At 40.6% G+C, this 16,475-nt stretch overlaps 1 protein-coding gene across 2 annotated transcripts in view; it reads left to right on the top strand.

Moving 5' to 3' along the window:
* Positions 1–16,475, top strand: part of EPHA3 (EPH receptor A3) — a 179,807-nt gene that overhangs the window by 150,516 nt on the left and 12,816 nt on the right. For both annotated transcript variants that reach the window (XM_030263981.4, XM_030263983.4), the window contains exons 12-15: positions 464–525; positions 2,770–2,979; positions 9,536–9,685; positions 11,666–11,859. In XM_030263981.4, coding sequence (XP_030119841.4) covers positions 464–525; positions 2,770–2,979; positions 9,536–9,685; positions 11,666–11,859 — 616 coding nt within the window. The remainder of the gene's footprint in view (positions 1–463; positions 526–2,769; positions 2,980–9,535; positions 9,686–11,665; positions 11,860–16,475) is intronic.

Raw genomic sequence — 16,475 nt, 5'->3', positions numbered from 1 at the left:
TTGGTTGTGTCACAAAATACCCTAGGGTGGAAGGAATGATTTCAAAAACTGGTCTATCTGGATGAGTTTTTTGGGGAAAAAAAATGGCTTTTCAAGGCCTTCCTTAGATTTTGCCAGTGCCCATGAGTGCAGCATGTTCAGATCCCAGCTGTGTCCAAGTTTGTGCTGTCAGGGATCCCAGCACAGAGGGAAGGAGTGCCTGGAAGGAGGGAATTCCCATCTTACAGCTCTGCTTCTCTTTCCTGTGCCCTGTGTTTTATTGTGCACTTCCCTTCCCATCTGTATCTGCACCCAGCATCATTTTGTACATGCATCTTTTGCTTCTTTTCTGAATGTAAAGGAATGATGTCAAAATTATCATTGCGGTTAGAAAGATCTGGACACATTCCTGAAATGCTTGGGTTTGCTGATTGTGTTCCAATGTGTTCCTTTGAAAAGCCTGACCCCTGTGCTCTGTTTTCAGGTAAACCAGTTATGATTGTTACTGAATACATGGAAAATGGTTCCTTGGACAGCTTCCTACGAGTAAGTGCAACGGGAAACTAAATGGGGCAGAAGTGGCTCTTGTTCTGGACTCGTTAGGGGTCTACTGCCACCCTGCACTGATTCATCAGCAGCTCTTGTTTCTTGATATTTCTTTATTGTCATTTGGCTTTGTATCATGATGTGCTCAGAAAGCCACTTAGGGATCTGCTGGTCTATTTGCAGTAAGCAGCATCCCAAAATTAAGACAATTTTGGTTGCATTAGTATGTCACTTCTATTAAAAATGAACAAAGCAAAGCAACATTCTGGCACACAAAAAAATAAGAACTGTTTTTCTGGAGGCTGAATTATGACTGTAATGCAGGTATGCTTATTGGTTGGCAGTCTCTATGTCTAAGCAAGAGATTTTCAAAATGAATGGATTTGTGGAAATTTTATCAGTAATGGAAAGTTAAGAGAATAGCCCCATACCTGAGGATGTTAAAAATGTTTAGCTAGCAAAGTTTACTGGCCTGTTTTCTTTTTCTAACCTTAGACACACTAATGCTGTGGCTGATTTATATTTGTTTTCTGTCAAAGTTGGTAGTGAGCCTAAAAAAATTCAAATGCTCCCTGTGTCACCAAGATTTACTTGTGGCAAAACAAGGAGAGCAGGAGAAGTGAAATCACATCTGAGGGGAAACACTGGTTTAATTTTAATTTGTTAGAGCAAACTCAGCTTTGGCTGGGAGACTGCTTTGGTTCTGCCACGGTTGAATGACATTATCCCCCAAATTCATAACATTGAACTAGACATTTAACCCCAAAAGGGGATAGATTGTCAACCTTAGTTTCTCTATGTACTATATATGTTATGGTGTCCACTGGAGCATGTAAAATGCATATAAATAATGTGTCAGTGTAGCTGAAGGAAATATCTCTGTACTGAACTATATATATTTTGTTTAGACTTGAAATCCTCGAAGAGAGCCCTGAGGAAAGGAGAATAATTTCTGCCTGCACAGAACAGTTGTTCAGCTTGTTCTTTCATTTTACTGTGATTTTTTTTTACTACTGTTATGTGGAAACATAGATAAGAACCTTGTGAGTCATTAATATCACAGGCAACTTAGGCCCTATAACCTTTTTATAAATGCCTTTTGGAACTATTTAGTTTCTTTCCTCATTGCCATTGAAAGGCTTTCTGAGCATCTGATTCTATTCATGGTTAGAAACCTTCTGGTTTTTTAGTTAAAACTTTTCCAGAGTTTATATAAAATTCTCTTGTGTTGATTCTGATAAAAAAAGGAGCAGACAACTGCTAGTAATCTTTTAAAATATTAATTTCTTCATGAAGGGGACTTCTGAGAGACTCTTTAAGCATCCACTCTGTCATATATTTGTATAATGTTTCCAGTGCTAATATCACCCCCAAGTACTCTAACCAAAAATGAAAAATGGATGCAATCAGTCTGGCAGACTGATTCATGTCAGATCACCTCATGTGACATAGCCAGCTCCCTTGTGTTTAATAAAATTCCAGAAGCAGCAGCATGAGGAGTTGGAGAGCTGCCCATGAGGATACATTTACAGCACTGGGGAATTCATCTAAGAGCTGCACTACAACAAGTGCTGTCCTATTGTCTATATATCCATATATCAATATCAAAAGTATATGTTAGCAAACAGGACTAGTAAGAGTTGGGAGATTTAAATTATGCCCAGAAGTAGATGAGTAGAAATATATCCAACTAATGGTTTCTAGGCTAAGTCATAATGTGTTTCAATATTTTTTGTGCTCCTGAAGTTGAAGAAAATTTTAAGAAATTAGTTTAAAACTAACAGAATTTGAAAGCTGCTGACTCAGATCAGCATTTGCTTTTGTTAAATGGATTTCTTGTGTAATAGAAAGCTTTCAGTAGGCCATTGGGGAAGGCTTGGATTTTCACTGAAAAATCCTGCGGCCTTACAGGGAAGTTGGACATCTGTTTCTGTAATGTTCTGACACTCCAGTCTCAGGAGCACACACAACTTAGATTTATGTGCTGCTTTCACACGTGTTCCATCTAGGAAATTAAAACTCTGATGACAGCAAGAAGGGGAAAAATGAATTTTTATCTGAATTGCAAATCTGTCCCCTTCCCTCAGCTGATTGGGAGATCAACGTGGTTCCACACGTGGCGTTTAAATCACAACGCCTGACTCACGAGCTCTTCATTTGAGGAGCTTCCAGGGTATATATGAAAAAGTCTGTGCAAGAAAGAACATGAACAATCCCTGAGATGATATTTCCAATGTTTTCCAGAAGCATGATGCCCAGTTCACAGTCATCCAGCTGGTGGGCATGCTCCGAGGGATCGCCTCTGGCATGAAGTACCTGTCGGACATGGGTTACGTGCACCGGGATTTGGCTGCTCGTAACATCCTCATCAACAGCAACCTGGTGTGCAAAGTCTCAGATTTTGGTCTCTCTCGTGTACTGGAGGATGACCCAGAAGCTGCTTACACCACAAGGGTGAGTTCCTGTGTTCCTTTACATTTTTTAAATTCTTGTTGGTTGTGGCAAAACTGAAATCTGATGGAAATCTGAAATCTGAGGCCACTCAGTCCTGTATGCCCAGAGATGTTCAATAAACCAGAAGCTCATCACAGTTATTTTTAAATTCATGTCTTGGAGAAAATAGAAAATGTACATACAAAAAGTATGGTTTGTGTTGGTAGAATACTTTCCTTGGACTATGCAAAATTCTTGGCTCCGTTTCTTTCTCCTGGATGTGTAAAGGAGTGAATATTACAATTAAAGCCTGAGTTCTTTTGGCACACAATAATTTAAGCCTTCATGTGTGCTTTGAGAAGTTTTAGTTAAACTGCTGATTTTTTACTCCCACACAGTAAAAAAAAAAAATCCTACCCATTAAATTTTTGTTGTTTTCTAGCATGATAAGACATATGTCTGACTGGAGCATACTGTTCTTCAAGGGTGTGTCATTATACCTGCTCTTGTACCTCTACCTTAATGAAAACTTGAATAAAACAAAAAAATGCATATCTGATTATCACCCTGAATAACACTTCCATCTTTTTGTGGAAGCCTTTAGCTTTATGTATATATGTGTATTACACTTGGATATCTGCTTGCTCATTTTAATGCTATTTAAAGAGGATTTTGTTTGCTTTGCAAAAAGTGACAATAGCATCCCATATCTTAGTCAAGTGTAATTTGCATTGCTCACAGTAATCACCTCATCTTCACTGTACAAACCAGATTATAATGTATCAGCATAACCTTAATGTGGATTTTCTAGGGTTTCCTTCATTCCTGAACACTGACAGGAGCAATCAATAATTTTAGTAGTTTACATGCTGCCTGCTTCATGATTGAGATAAAATAACATGTGAGAAATGAGTAAAGAAATGACAGATTTATTACACATTGTATACACATACTCTAATAGATATGTATTTATCAATCATACCTTCATGACTTCCCAGGCATAAAGACTCTGTTCTCTATTTGACCTTTCAGTGTTTTCTTTGCCCTCTGATTAACTTTGTCCTGGAGTTAGAAATATGCAATATATACCAGTTTAGAAAACTGTCTGCAGCGATCTGGCGTGGTTAATATAAAGAGACATTAGTAGGAGAAAGCAGTGTTATTCTCAGTAGTGATACAGCATAAATAAATAAATATTCCTGGAATGCAAGAGCTCCTCAACAGAAATTGGTCTGTGATCCAGCCAGAGGTGCATTGCTGTGTCAGATGCTGCTTTGCTCTCTTACAATCAGGCTGAAAATGAAGCATTGGATGAAGCTGTCACATCAGTGACATGTCTGTGTGTGGCTTGGACAAGTCAGGGTGCACAGGGTGTCAGTGTTTTCAGGCAGTGTTCCATCTGAATTTCCTCCTCCTCTCCCCTTGCCACCTATTTTCTAAGTCTACCTGCCTATTTGCAATTAGGTAGTGAAATCAGATGAAAAGAAACTATTTAGTGAAGTGTAATCATCTGTGTTCAGTAAACTCCATCTGGCATTTGTGGTGTGTGTGCAAACTGTTGCAGGAAGATGCTCAGACAATTAAAACCTTCCGATGAACTTAGGACAAATCTATTTTTTTTTCAAGAGTTGTTGCTGTAAATATACCTGTGCCACATGTTGGCTCTGAGGGAAGAACAAGGCTATTTGATACTAAATTTTTTTTTGCTCACATTTCACTTTGAAGTGAGTCTTATGTAGATGTCAGGGGAGTGTTTCCAGGTGGGATGTTTGATCCCTAGCTGAAAAAAATGGGGACCACAGATGTGAAACAGAGCTTCACTGCACTGGTAGAGAGATGAACAGTTCGTGCTCCTGCTGCTTGGGTATTTCACAAAACACAGGACCATTTCCTAGGCTTAGCACATTTTGCAACCACTAATTATAGGACAAAAATAGTGCCACTTTTTAAAAATAATGGCATCATTTCAAACTGTTTCATGCCTAATAATGGCACCATCCCAAACTGTTTAATGTCTTTAAAACTAAAGGGTGACAGCAAGATATTTAAAAAAACAACAAAAATTCTAAATTATAACTCAAATTTCAAACATTACAGAGTGTGTATTATATTGATGTCCTCCTGTCTTCCAGCTCTTCCTCCTCCCAGTTGTCCATTTAGTATCAGTGATACGAGGAAATTTATAGAGTTATCTGCAAAGATGGATGCTTTATCTATTTAGGCTCCTTATCTACCCCTATTTTGCACCTGTAAATGTCAACGCCTGAGAATGATTCCACTGCTTTAATTCACAATTGCAAGTCAGGATTGATCTACCCCCAAGAAGCCCAGCCAGGCTTTCAAGACTCACCAGTGCCTGGGTGAAATTTTATGTTGTGCTGCTCTCAAAAGCCATGTATGAAGCTTTGCATAAAGGCTATGAACATGTGTCCTTTTATATATCAATAATTTATGTATTCCTTTATATATCAATGCATAATCTGTGATATTCATGCTATTGTACCAGAAGCCTGAAGGACAATGCAAAGATCACAAGTGCACATGTGGATTACAGGGAATCAGGAGTTGTAAGGAACTTTCCTACCTGCCAGGGTCATTTTTTTACCTCCTGAATTATTGTCACTGCCTTGATACCACAAAAGGCCTTTGGCAGCCTGGGGTCTGCCTGTTTACAGAAGCAGAAGCCAGCATATGGATCAGGCTGACTGACTGTTTGGATTTTTTTCATTTTTTTCACAGAGTCTTTGTGCCTGAGGGGATGTTCTGTAATTATCTACATTCTCCATATCTATCCACTTTTAATTGAAACACCGAGATTGTATTAAAATTGTCATTTTCAAATGGATCCAGTTTTTCCTTATTACTTTTCAAATGTCTGTATGACAAGTGGGTGGACTAATGACACAGTATGAAGTGGAAGTGAATTTAAGCAATCACAGTTGTAGAGGAACTGTAATTATGTCTCTCAAAGACAATATTTGGGTAATCAGTAGGTGAACTTTGACTATTTAAGCACATAGATACAGCACCACTATTCATGGCATTTTAATGTAAATGCAGCCTGTGCTGGACAGAAATCAGTTGTATTTTTCCTATATATGTAAAATCACAGTGATTCAGTCTGAATGTATTGACGGGTGTGGTGAAAAAGGAACCAAAACCCCATAAATTCTCTTGTCCCAAAGCACAGAGGAGAGGAGCAGTGCTCTGTCATCACTGACTACTCAAGGAGGAGATGATTTCAATATAAAATATTCATTAGTAAAGGACTGATAAGCATAATAATGTCAGGTGTGTAAAAAGGTAAAACTGTCTCATCTCACTCACATGAATTTCTCTTGTTCTGTACCATTAAGATACCTCCTGACTTCTCCTAAGTCCTGCTATAATCAATGAATGTCAGGCTTTTACTTTCAGCTTTTTCTGCAAACTCCTTCTAGTAATTCAGTTAGAATCCATTTTTCTTGATTCACTCCTCCCCAGGCCTGTGGCTTAGGTGCCTGTGGCTGTCACCCTGTAACAGATTATAAATCAGAATATTGGAATGGGTTCTGAAGACCTGGAAACAGCTGCCTTATGCTGGAGTGCCAGACGTGCTGGAAATAAATTGAGGGCTTCATTGACTTGAGATGAATTATGTTGGAGAGACAGATACTGCAGGAATAGCAGCTCCATCTACAGAAGATAAAACTTCTGGTTACTGCTGGCTCACTGATTGCCAACCCTGAGAGAGGTTCTGTGACCCAGAGTGCCTGGGATTTTGAGCTGCAATAACAAACTCCTACAATTTCTAACCCCAAAGCCATCTTTCTACTCAAGTCTGGGGAACTTGGCTTTCTGATGAGCATGCCCTTAAAGGGAGGCCATGATAAAAAACATATAAAAACTGTATTTATCATCAGAAAATAATCAGTAAATATATTGCTCTTGTAAATATATTAGTAAATATATTCTTGTTCTTAAACTATTCCAGAAAAGAGTCAGCAAAATCACTTTTTAAAAATAGTTATGACATTTTAATGACAAACTGGGGAGCAGAAGAGCAAAATTACACTTTTAGACTCTGTTCAGTGGCAGCTGATTTCCTTTTTTAACTACATGTTAATTAATATTTTTGAGTTACTTATGGAAATGCTGTGTGTATCTGCAGGTTTGTATAGGGTTACAGCTGAGACTTAGCAAAGAGAATTTGAAAGCCACGGACTCACACTCGTAATAAGGATCTGGGGTTATTGCACCTTCCTTTTTCAGTAAAGCAAAGCCAGAAATAGTTTCATTGAGTTTCTAATCTTTCTGCAATGAAGCCGTCCCAAAATGTGAGGAGACTAATAATTGTCTTTTCTTCTTTCTTTCTTTTTTTTTTAAAAGTGTTTCTTCAATTGCATAAATGACTTTTTACGTAAGATTATAAAACTTTCTATCCAATATGAAATTCCTGCCATGGTCTAGTGGGAGATGTCTGATTCTCTTCATGGTGGTGGGGTCTTTGTTGATGTAAATTTAGGATGTGGCTTTCCCCCAGGGTTCATGTTCCTTATTGAAAACCAGGGCTCACTTCTAGCATAGAAAACAGAGAGATTGATTTCTTTATCAGCCTCACATCTAAAACTGTAAGTGGATTTCTTGTGAAAACACGAGGCTACAGGAGAACTTTCCTTGTTTCTTGGCTGGCCTTGGACTTGCTGAGGACCCTGGACACTTGTAAAGGGAGCTTATTAATTGAGTATAAGAAAAACAAAGTCATTTTTATGTTCTTGGTACTGTTATGGAGCAGCATTGGGAATTGGGAATAAAGTTATAATGCATAGAAAATACAACATACTTTTTGTGACTAAAGAACATCATCCAATAGATTAAATTTCCAAGAGAGAGAGAGATCAGGCTCTTCATCTGGCTTCAGTATAAAATGGTGGTTCGGACACTCCAGTTTATTTTCCGTGTCCTATTTGCTGGTCTGCAAGTGATGTGGGAATCTGGTGTTCACCTGATTTTAAGGGTTGTGTGTGAAATGAAGGTTTGTCTTTTGGGAGGGAGCTCTGCTAAACAGAATGGGATCTCTGAAAACCATATGCCAAGATAATGCCTCCCTTACTTTTGCCAAGCCTCTAAGACTTACCTAGTGACACTTTGGAGGCCTAAATTGTAGTCTGAGTCAGGACTGCCTGTGTTGTTTATACTTAATTTAATTTATGCAATATTAGCCATGAAAATGAAGATGCTTCAGTGTAGTTAGACTGCATTTAGGTTTCTAATGAGCACTAATGCCTGCATTTCTATTGTTAATCAAGCCAGTGAGTCTAAAGCTGGTGATTGTACAGCTACCCTCAGTGTAGGTGCAGTTTATGGGAGGGTAGGCAAAGCAGTTTTTTTTTTTTTTGCTTGTTACTCAGTGGAAGTCAGATCACTCTCTCCCCACAGAGGTGGCTGTGAGGAGTGTGTGACTGGAGTATAATGGAGGTGTCAGAAGAACTGCAAAGAGCTGGTCTGGTGTGAAATCGTCAGAATATATTCTGTACACGTTATGCATAACTGGAAATAACTTTAAACTCTCACAGTTTTCCCTACTAAAACACATTCTCTCCAGAATTGCCTTCAGGAAAAGGTTTTGCACTGCTATCTTTCCAAAATTCATTTTCTCATGTGTGACTCTCAAAAAACTGTCAAAGCTGGCATCACCAGGAATTGCCTCTTTCGTGTAATTCTCACATTTTAGAAACTCAGCCTGAGGTTCCTTGTGTGGATTTTATTAACTTGACCTACAGCACCAAGTAGTGGCCATGACCAGAGAGAGATGTTCCCCTACCTACCATGGTAATTGTACTGGTAGCTTCAATTCTCTTCAAGTTTGGCATTTAATGATGGATTGCTTCTCCTATGACTGTAAAAAATGTCCAAAGTCACTCTCCCAACTGATATTTTTTCACTCTTCTCTCTGCACAGGTGACCCCATCTGAATTTGACTTTCTGTGTCAGCTGGAGGCTTGGCTTTAGTGAAGTGAAGCAACCTCATGGCCCCTTATTTTCCCTGAATGTCCTAGAAAACCTGGTGAAGCCATGCAGAGAATTCACTTCAATGCTTTAAAACCAGCCAAATCCAGCCCTCCTGAGATATGCAAAAGGAACTGGGTTATAAGCAGGGACTTTGGACTGGGTTTTTCACCTTTAATGGCTGTCGTGGCAGTTTCCAAATATTTCATGAAAATTTACCAGACTTGATTTACCATTTACTCTGTGCAAATTACTCTACACACACACACACACACACACAAATATATATATAATATAATATATGTGTGTGTATCTGTAAGTATGTATGCTGTATTGTACTATAGATCTGTATTGTAGATAGATAAATCTATGATTAATCTACTAGCTATCAGTAGATTCTGCACTGAAATGTATGTTACTCTCTTTTGCTCTTAGGACAAACGGCAGCAACATTTCCCCGCTGTTTTTTGGTTTTTTTTACACCAATATCACAATTACTGAGAATCTCAGAGATAAAATAATCAACCACACAAAATCATATTTGTTGCAGGACAGTCAAATGGACTCTCTGGTTTTGTTTTGCTCCCAGGGGGGCAAGATTCCCATCCGATGGACATCTCCAGAAGCTATTGCCTATCGCAAGTTCACGTCAGCCAGCGACGCCTGGAGCTATGGGATTGTCCTCTGGGAGGTGATGTCTTATGGGGAGAGACCCTACTGGGAGATGTCCAACCAGGATGTAAGTAAATTGTTGTCTGAGTTGTGTTCTCAGATAAGGGATCAAGCTGGGAAAGGAGGCCAAGAGCAGGTGGCTCTGAGTTTTTAATGGTGACATTCAGTAAGGCGTGGAGAGATAAGAACCGCCGGATCTTCCTGCTCAAGTAAAAGTTCATTGGAACTTGAAAAACCCACCATCTTTATAGCAGAGTGTTTTGGACCTCTGAAGGAGCAGAGTAGAGAAATTTATCCCATTGGTGGTTTTCTGTAAAATGATGCAAATAATTCCACTGCAATGAGGTCATTGCCTTTTACATTCCCTCGCTCATTGTTAGAAAACCCTTCTAAATTTCTGTTGATCCCCTTTGGTTCCACTTGTATAATATTCTATAGAAGTTTTCTGTAAATGTCAAATGCACAGAATAAATTGCTCTTGGCACTTGTGAAAAAGAGAAGCAAAGCATTTCTGCTAAGAGTTTAATGAAACCAAAATTCTTCTGGAAGTAATCAATGGATAAAATAGAGAAGGAGAGTGATCTGATTAGACTCAATACAGGTTTCTTTGTAACATTAGTAAATTGTCCAAGCCTGCAATCCAAATGATTAATGGAGCTCTCCCAGTATTTTTTAAAGAAGCATAACATTTCCCCAAAGAAGATTTTTTATTATATGTATTTTGAGTGTTTTTTTCTGTTGTTTATTAATTTTAGATTTATTCCAAGGGAGTTTCTTATGGACCAAATTTTATGGAGTGCAGTCACTCAAACAAACAGATTTTCCAAGGAGATGATATATATTGTTTCTAGTTCTAAATTAAAATAAGTCAGTAACATAGTTGTAGTCAAACATTTTTCTGTACTACAAGGAGAAAGATAAGAAAACTTCCATTTAAATGGGTATCTCTGCAACCCAAATCTCTGTAGAAAACAATAAGTTTCTTTTAATTGGTAATGAATGCTTTTGTGGAGATTAATGTATCCTGTTGTGCAGACTGATATATTCGTGGAATGTCTTTAATAATATCCTATTAAAATCAGAAGTGGAAGGATTAACCTATTTATGTGCTTCTCCTTTATGGCTGCTTATGCTGTTCTCTTGTCCTTGTTCTGAGTCAGAATAATTTGTTCTGCTTTTCGATTCATCGATCCTGATGAAGAGGAAAGATTAATAGAATATGGCTTTATAATTTTCTACATTGAATATTTGAGGTTTTTTATTCATGGGGCAATAGATGCTGAAGGCCTGATCAAGAGGTGTTGGATTCTAGTGAAAAGGCTGGAATAAAAAATCTTCTGGACAGCATAAATTCTAAAGTAATCTTGGGTTTGTGTGTGTCAAACTGGAAAAATTACAGAAAATCTAGAAAAATTTTATCAGGCAAATTATAAGCAATTTGGCTCGCACTGCCTAGTAGAAAGTGTATAATTATCCATGAGGTAAGTTTTAAAAACAAACTGTGGCCCTGTGACATCATCAACAAGACCTTTTGTCTGTTGGTTCAGGATGGCCCGTGAGGGGGCAGGTTGATTTTTCAGCAGGGTAGGCTGTTTTTCCTGTTGGTGTTTTGAGATTTGCGTCCACTGGAGGATGTACAAAGGTTGTTTTTTCTGCTGTTGTTTTGGAGTTCAGTGTCCACTGGAGGATGTGGAAAGTGTGTGTTGCTAAGGGTAATCAGAGGAGAGATAACCAAGACCTTTTGAAGTTTGGCATACTTAAGCTTGCTAACTGTGGCTTTTGTTTATGGATTTATTTCAACTGAGTGTGAGTTTTTGAGATCCTTTCCACACACTCACCTTCTTCAAAGTCACCCACTGTATCTTAACTCCCCTTTCTGCATGCCTAATCTACTGCCTGGTTTACTTTGCAGATAAAGGAGAGACAATTAGTGAATAAACACATTTGTTTAAACACAAAATGTCCACGCTAACATTCTCACAGCTGATAAAAACCCAAGTTGCTGTAAAGTGCCTTTAAGTTTGCACAAACTTTTCTCCTTGTGCAGGTGATTAAGGCTGTGGATGAAGGGTACCGCTTGCCACCTCCCATGGACTGCCCAGCTGCCTTGTATCAGCTGATGCTGGACTGCTGGCAGAAGGACAGAAACAACAGACCCAAGTTTGAGCAGATTGTCAGCATCCTGGATAAGCTGATCCGTAATCCCAGCAGTCTGAAAATAATCACCAACGCGGCGGCAAGGTGACATACTAGATCTTGCATTTCTCATGAACCCCTTTGATTCCTTCATCTCCTGTAATTAGGATTTGTTTGCACTCTTTACTGCCTCTTCACCTTTTAACTGTAGCTGTTTGAAGAGAGAAGGATTTAATGTTATTATTTTTGTTATTGCTGTGATTATTTTATTAGTTATTTGCTCTTATTTATCCAATTTGTGGAAGACTTTTATGCTAAGGGTATGAAACCTGCTGAAAGACTGAGTAGAGTGTTTTTGAGAAAAGCATAGCTGGCAGATTTGGCCATTGTGGGATTTTCCTTTTCCCTTTGGTGGTGTTTTAAGTGCTTAGTGTTTCATAGGTTACAGCCAGCCATGTTCCTAAGTATCTTTCTGAATTGGATCCAAATACACTTAGGCTCTTCTCTGAGAAGTCATGTTAACTTTAATCATCTGAATAATCTTTTTTTTTCCCTTTCAGTAGTGCTCACAGACCTAAAAATGCACTTTCACTCCCTCTTAGATCAATGTGCGAACTAGGAATTAATTTTTAACCTGTGCAATGTTCCTAATTGCATTAAAAACATTAATTTTTAATCCTGGGTTTTCAACACACTCTAGAACATGATCACTATGATGAGATAAGAATTATCTCATTGAGAGAGAGCATCTGAAGAGTGTGTTGACACCTAAGGGCATAATGAAGATGTGATGAAAGAAGAGCTTTAGTTAAGTAGTGTTAAAGAGACTCGGTTTGTACAATGCACAAAATGTCATACTCTTACTGAAGGAGTGTAAAAGTATTTTTAGCATGAATGGTAGTGCCAAATCCTCTGTCAGCAAAGCAGGCAGAGTGAGGGAGAAAAGCACTCTGCTCTGCTTTTCAGACCCTGGAGAGTGTTCTGCATGTCACTGGGCAAGAGACCAGAGCCTGACACGAGGCAGGTTTCAAAAGGGAACACAGAAAACCTTCCTGTCAAACCTCTCCTTGTGATGCAGCACACTTCCACACTTCCCAGCATGGCAATTGGATGGGAAGGCTGAGGGAAATGGAGCAAAGGCAGTGGGAAGAGCTGCATTGATCCTGCAGCCTGCTGTGAGACTGCCATGGACCTTGCCTCCTCCTTCCTGGCCCTGCTTTGTGCTGCATCCTCAGCCAGAGGCTGCCCACTCTAATTGCCTCCTGCTGCCATGCCAGAGGGCAGAAAAAGAAAGAAGAGGAGGGAGGAGGAAGGCAGTCATACTAACGGGCTCTGCTTTTAAATTTATATATCGAGAGAAGTTGGCTCGCACAAAATTACGTTTGAATAATTTTGCTTGGTGAGTCTTTAACACGTAGGAAACCAGCATGCTTACAGAAGCAATTATATCTAGGAGGTGACAGAAAAAAACCAACAAACAAACAAAAAAAAAAAAAAACACCTCAATACATTTTTGGGAAAAACACCAAACTGTTTAAACACCGTTTTCTCAGTCAAGTACATTTCTTCCAAACACCTTGCACCACTGTGTGGCAAGCCATTGGTGCAAAGAATTATTTTCTAGGGATGTGCTGCAGCAATCTGATGACTAGGGGAGCTGGAAACCATAACGTTTTTGGGCTTGGAGACCTGATTGCAGAAAACGTGGGCTGCACGTTTTTCATTCCAAACAGAAGCAAAATGTGGTCTTGTTTGTGGTCCTTCCAGTTACAGATTTGAACTGCAGCAGAGATATAAATAGTGTGGAACCATAATTTCCAGTTACCTGTTCATAGCCAATGGAAGCTGATAGTGTGTCGGAATCTGTGGTATTGATGATTCCGAGATTGTAGAAAGTCTCTGTCTTTCTGCCCCGCTGCCAAAGAAGAAGCCATAATTCGTCTGTGCTGGTTTCAAGGTTGTTTATTCTGTTTATCTCTAACATGTTCTGCTGCCCTGCCGCAGGTCTGTCCTGCAGGGCAGCGTGTGGGGCTCTGCCCTCAGTGGGATGTTACAAACATTATATACCAGAAACTACCTGTGCTATATTTACAATAATGTGCCAATATCTGTCACCTACATTGAACAGTGTGTCCCCAGCCTAAACCAACAGAAAAATGCCAACACTGCAGTGAAACATGGAGGGCAGGAAGAAGGAGAAAAAGGATAAGACACACCCAATTTCCTCCATCTTGTCCCCTTTGGACCCCTAATCTAGAATCCTAAAATTTTACTTTTGCACCCATGCCACACTTAATTATTACTGATATCAAACATTCAGAGCTTGTAATTTATCCTGTAGGATTGAAAACTCTTTTCCATGGACAGAGATCAGATACAGTGTCTCTGGGGGCTCTGTCCAGGGGGGTTCCTGACCCCCTGCCAGGGTCCCAGACCTTCCAGGGCAGCCAGAGGGAAGCCCTGGATTCCCACAATAGTGGAGACCAAATTCAGTCTGAGCATGGTTTCGACCTGCTGGGTTCTGTGCAGGAGCTCCCCAGGGGCATATTTATTGTTCCCTTCTGCCTCTCTCGCACTCTCTTTGCTCCTGTTCCATCCTGTGCTTTGTGGCACAGAGGCTGCGTGTCCCTAGCACAGTGCCACGCTCTCAGCTCGTGGGGAGGCAGGGAGGGAAGGAAGGAGGCTGCCTGCATGGTAGGGAACCTCTCACAGCTGCTTTAGGTGAGCTCTCTGTGAAATGCTCCTCCTGCTGCTGCTTGGCTTTGATACCGAGCACATTTCTGAGGAGAGCAGCATCAAAGGTGATTTTATTCCTCCCTTCCTTCCCAGTTCCCCCTCCAGTGCCACATCCCTGCACATTCCCAGGCAGTGCAGTGTCTCTCTCTCACTGCCTGGTGACACACAGGGCACCGTGGGGTCCCAGCATGGGAGTTCCCTCTGTGGAGGACCAGGGAATGTGTGACCCGTGATCTGTCCATCTCCTCTGTCTGTGTCTGCAGGCCAGCCAGGCTCTGCAGAAACACAGCCACGAACAGACACGAGTGAGGGGTGCTGGGCAGCCCTGTGCCATGAAATCCTTGTCAAAGCAGGCTAATCTCAAGCCTTGGACAAATCTCAAACCTCAGACATGGCTGAAGATCTGCAGCCAGCTCCACAGCCCCTGGTGTCCTGCAGAGAGGCACTGGTGGCAGGTAACAGCCCCGGGTGCTGGTGGCCAGGGACTGAGCCTGGAGGTTCAGCAGCGCTTTTTGACAAGCTGGCAGAGAAAAATGAGACAGAAAAGTGAGGAGTGAGGCTTAAAATGGGGTGGGGCCTTGTGTGCAGGAATGTGTGACTGATACTGAAGGGCTGTGGGTCAGGGCAGCTCCTGGAGAAGGGGACACAGTGGGATCCCAGAGAGGGACAGACATCAGAGCAGGGGGGAACACTGAGGGACTCAGCCCCGAGGGCTCTGGGGAGTGCATTGGCTCAAGTGGCTGCTCTCAGTTGTTATTGGAGGCTGCAGCACTCCCACACCACCTCTCCTCCTACCATAATAAGCAATTAATCTAAGTTACAGAGGTCCCAGCTCTCTCCTAGCTGTGTCTGTGGTGCTACTGGAGGAATGCTAAAGCTTGATGCCCACCATATGCCTGTAGGTGTTCAGAACATACTCGGTCAGGGAAAAAATGTTTAACCTGACGACGTCTGGTGCAGATGCAAAACCTGCCTCTTCTTACAGATTTTAGGGCAGATGTTTGTTTAAAATAGTCACAGCACCGTTGTATCCTACTTAAAAAACATATTTCTGGAGGTGCATAGGATATCCCTGTCCTCTGGGTGCTGGTTGCTGCTAACTGACCTCCACTGAAGGATGTGCTAGGCTGAACATCTGATTCCAGGCCACAGCCCAGGCACGTTTTACACTAATACCTCACAGAAGAGGAGTCAAAGCCTTCAATTCCCTCTTTCCTTTAAAGTTTTCTATCCCTTCAGGCCACTCCATGGTATCTAATAATTTCTTGATACTCAAGGGGATGTTTTTATCTTTATTGATCATGGCTTTGCAGACTGTTCTACGTGCCTTTGAACCTTACACTGACAAAGGGTTTTTGTAGCCTCGGCACAAGCAAACGTTTCATAATACCCTTCCTGGTGTTGTGTTTCATCTCAGATTCATGTACAAATTGCGTTTCTATTCCTTGCAAAGTACAGGGTATGGCTGATTTCTTTCTTACCTGTCTCAATTCACTCTTTAATCAGGTGGCCACCCTGAGCTCTTGCTAATAAGACCTGCACTGGTTCTGGACACATGGGTTTTTTGTGTCCCTTAGGCTGCCTGGAGTTAACCAGCTCTGTAAGGGACTGTAGGAACAGAACTCAGTGCGAGCCACATGGTTTTCTGAAGCACAATCTCATGATATTTTTATTTGATTTATGTCGTGCTGTTCTTTCCTGTTTTCTGAACACGATGTTCATTTTTCTAACAGAGTCCTGAGGTTGTTTGGATATCTTTAGGGTGGGAGTGAGTTCATCGTTCTTCCAGTTTTGATCAATTTCATTATTTTTCCTCTTGAGCTTATTGTTTTTTTAGTCCACTGTGTATTACTTCACATTTGTGAACATTTCATACAGATACAAAGCAGATGGAAACTTTTCTCAGCTTGGGTTGGGGAGTCAGAATCACTTCACCCACCTGCAAGCAAGTTGGTGAGGCTGAAATGGCTCTTTAGCTGCTGTTT

The sequence above is a fragment of the Taeniopygia guttata genome, chromosome 1 (assembly GCF_048771995.1).
Source record: "Taeniopygia guttata chromosome 1, bTaeGut7.mat, whole genome shotgun sequence".
Classification (NCBI taxonomy): domain Eukaryota; kingdom Metazoa; phylum Chordata; class Aves; order Passeriformes; family Estrildidae; genus Taeniopygia; species Taeniopygia guttata.
The sequence above is the reverse complement of the archived record's forward strand: the minus strand, read 5'-3'. Positions and strand labels throughout refer to the sequence as shown.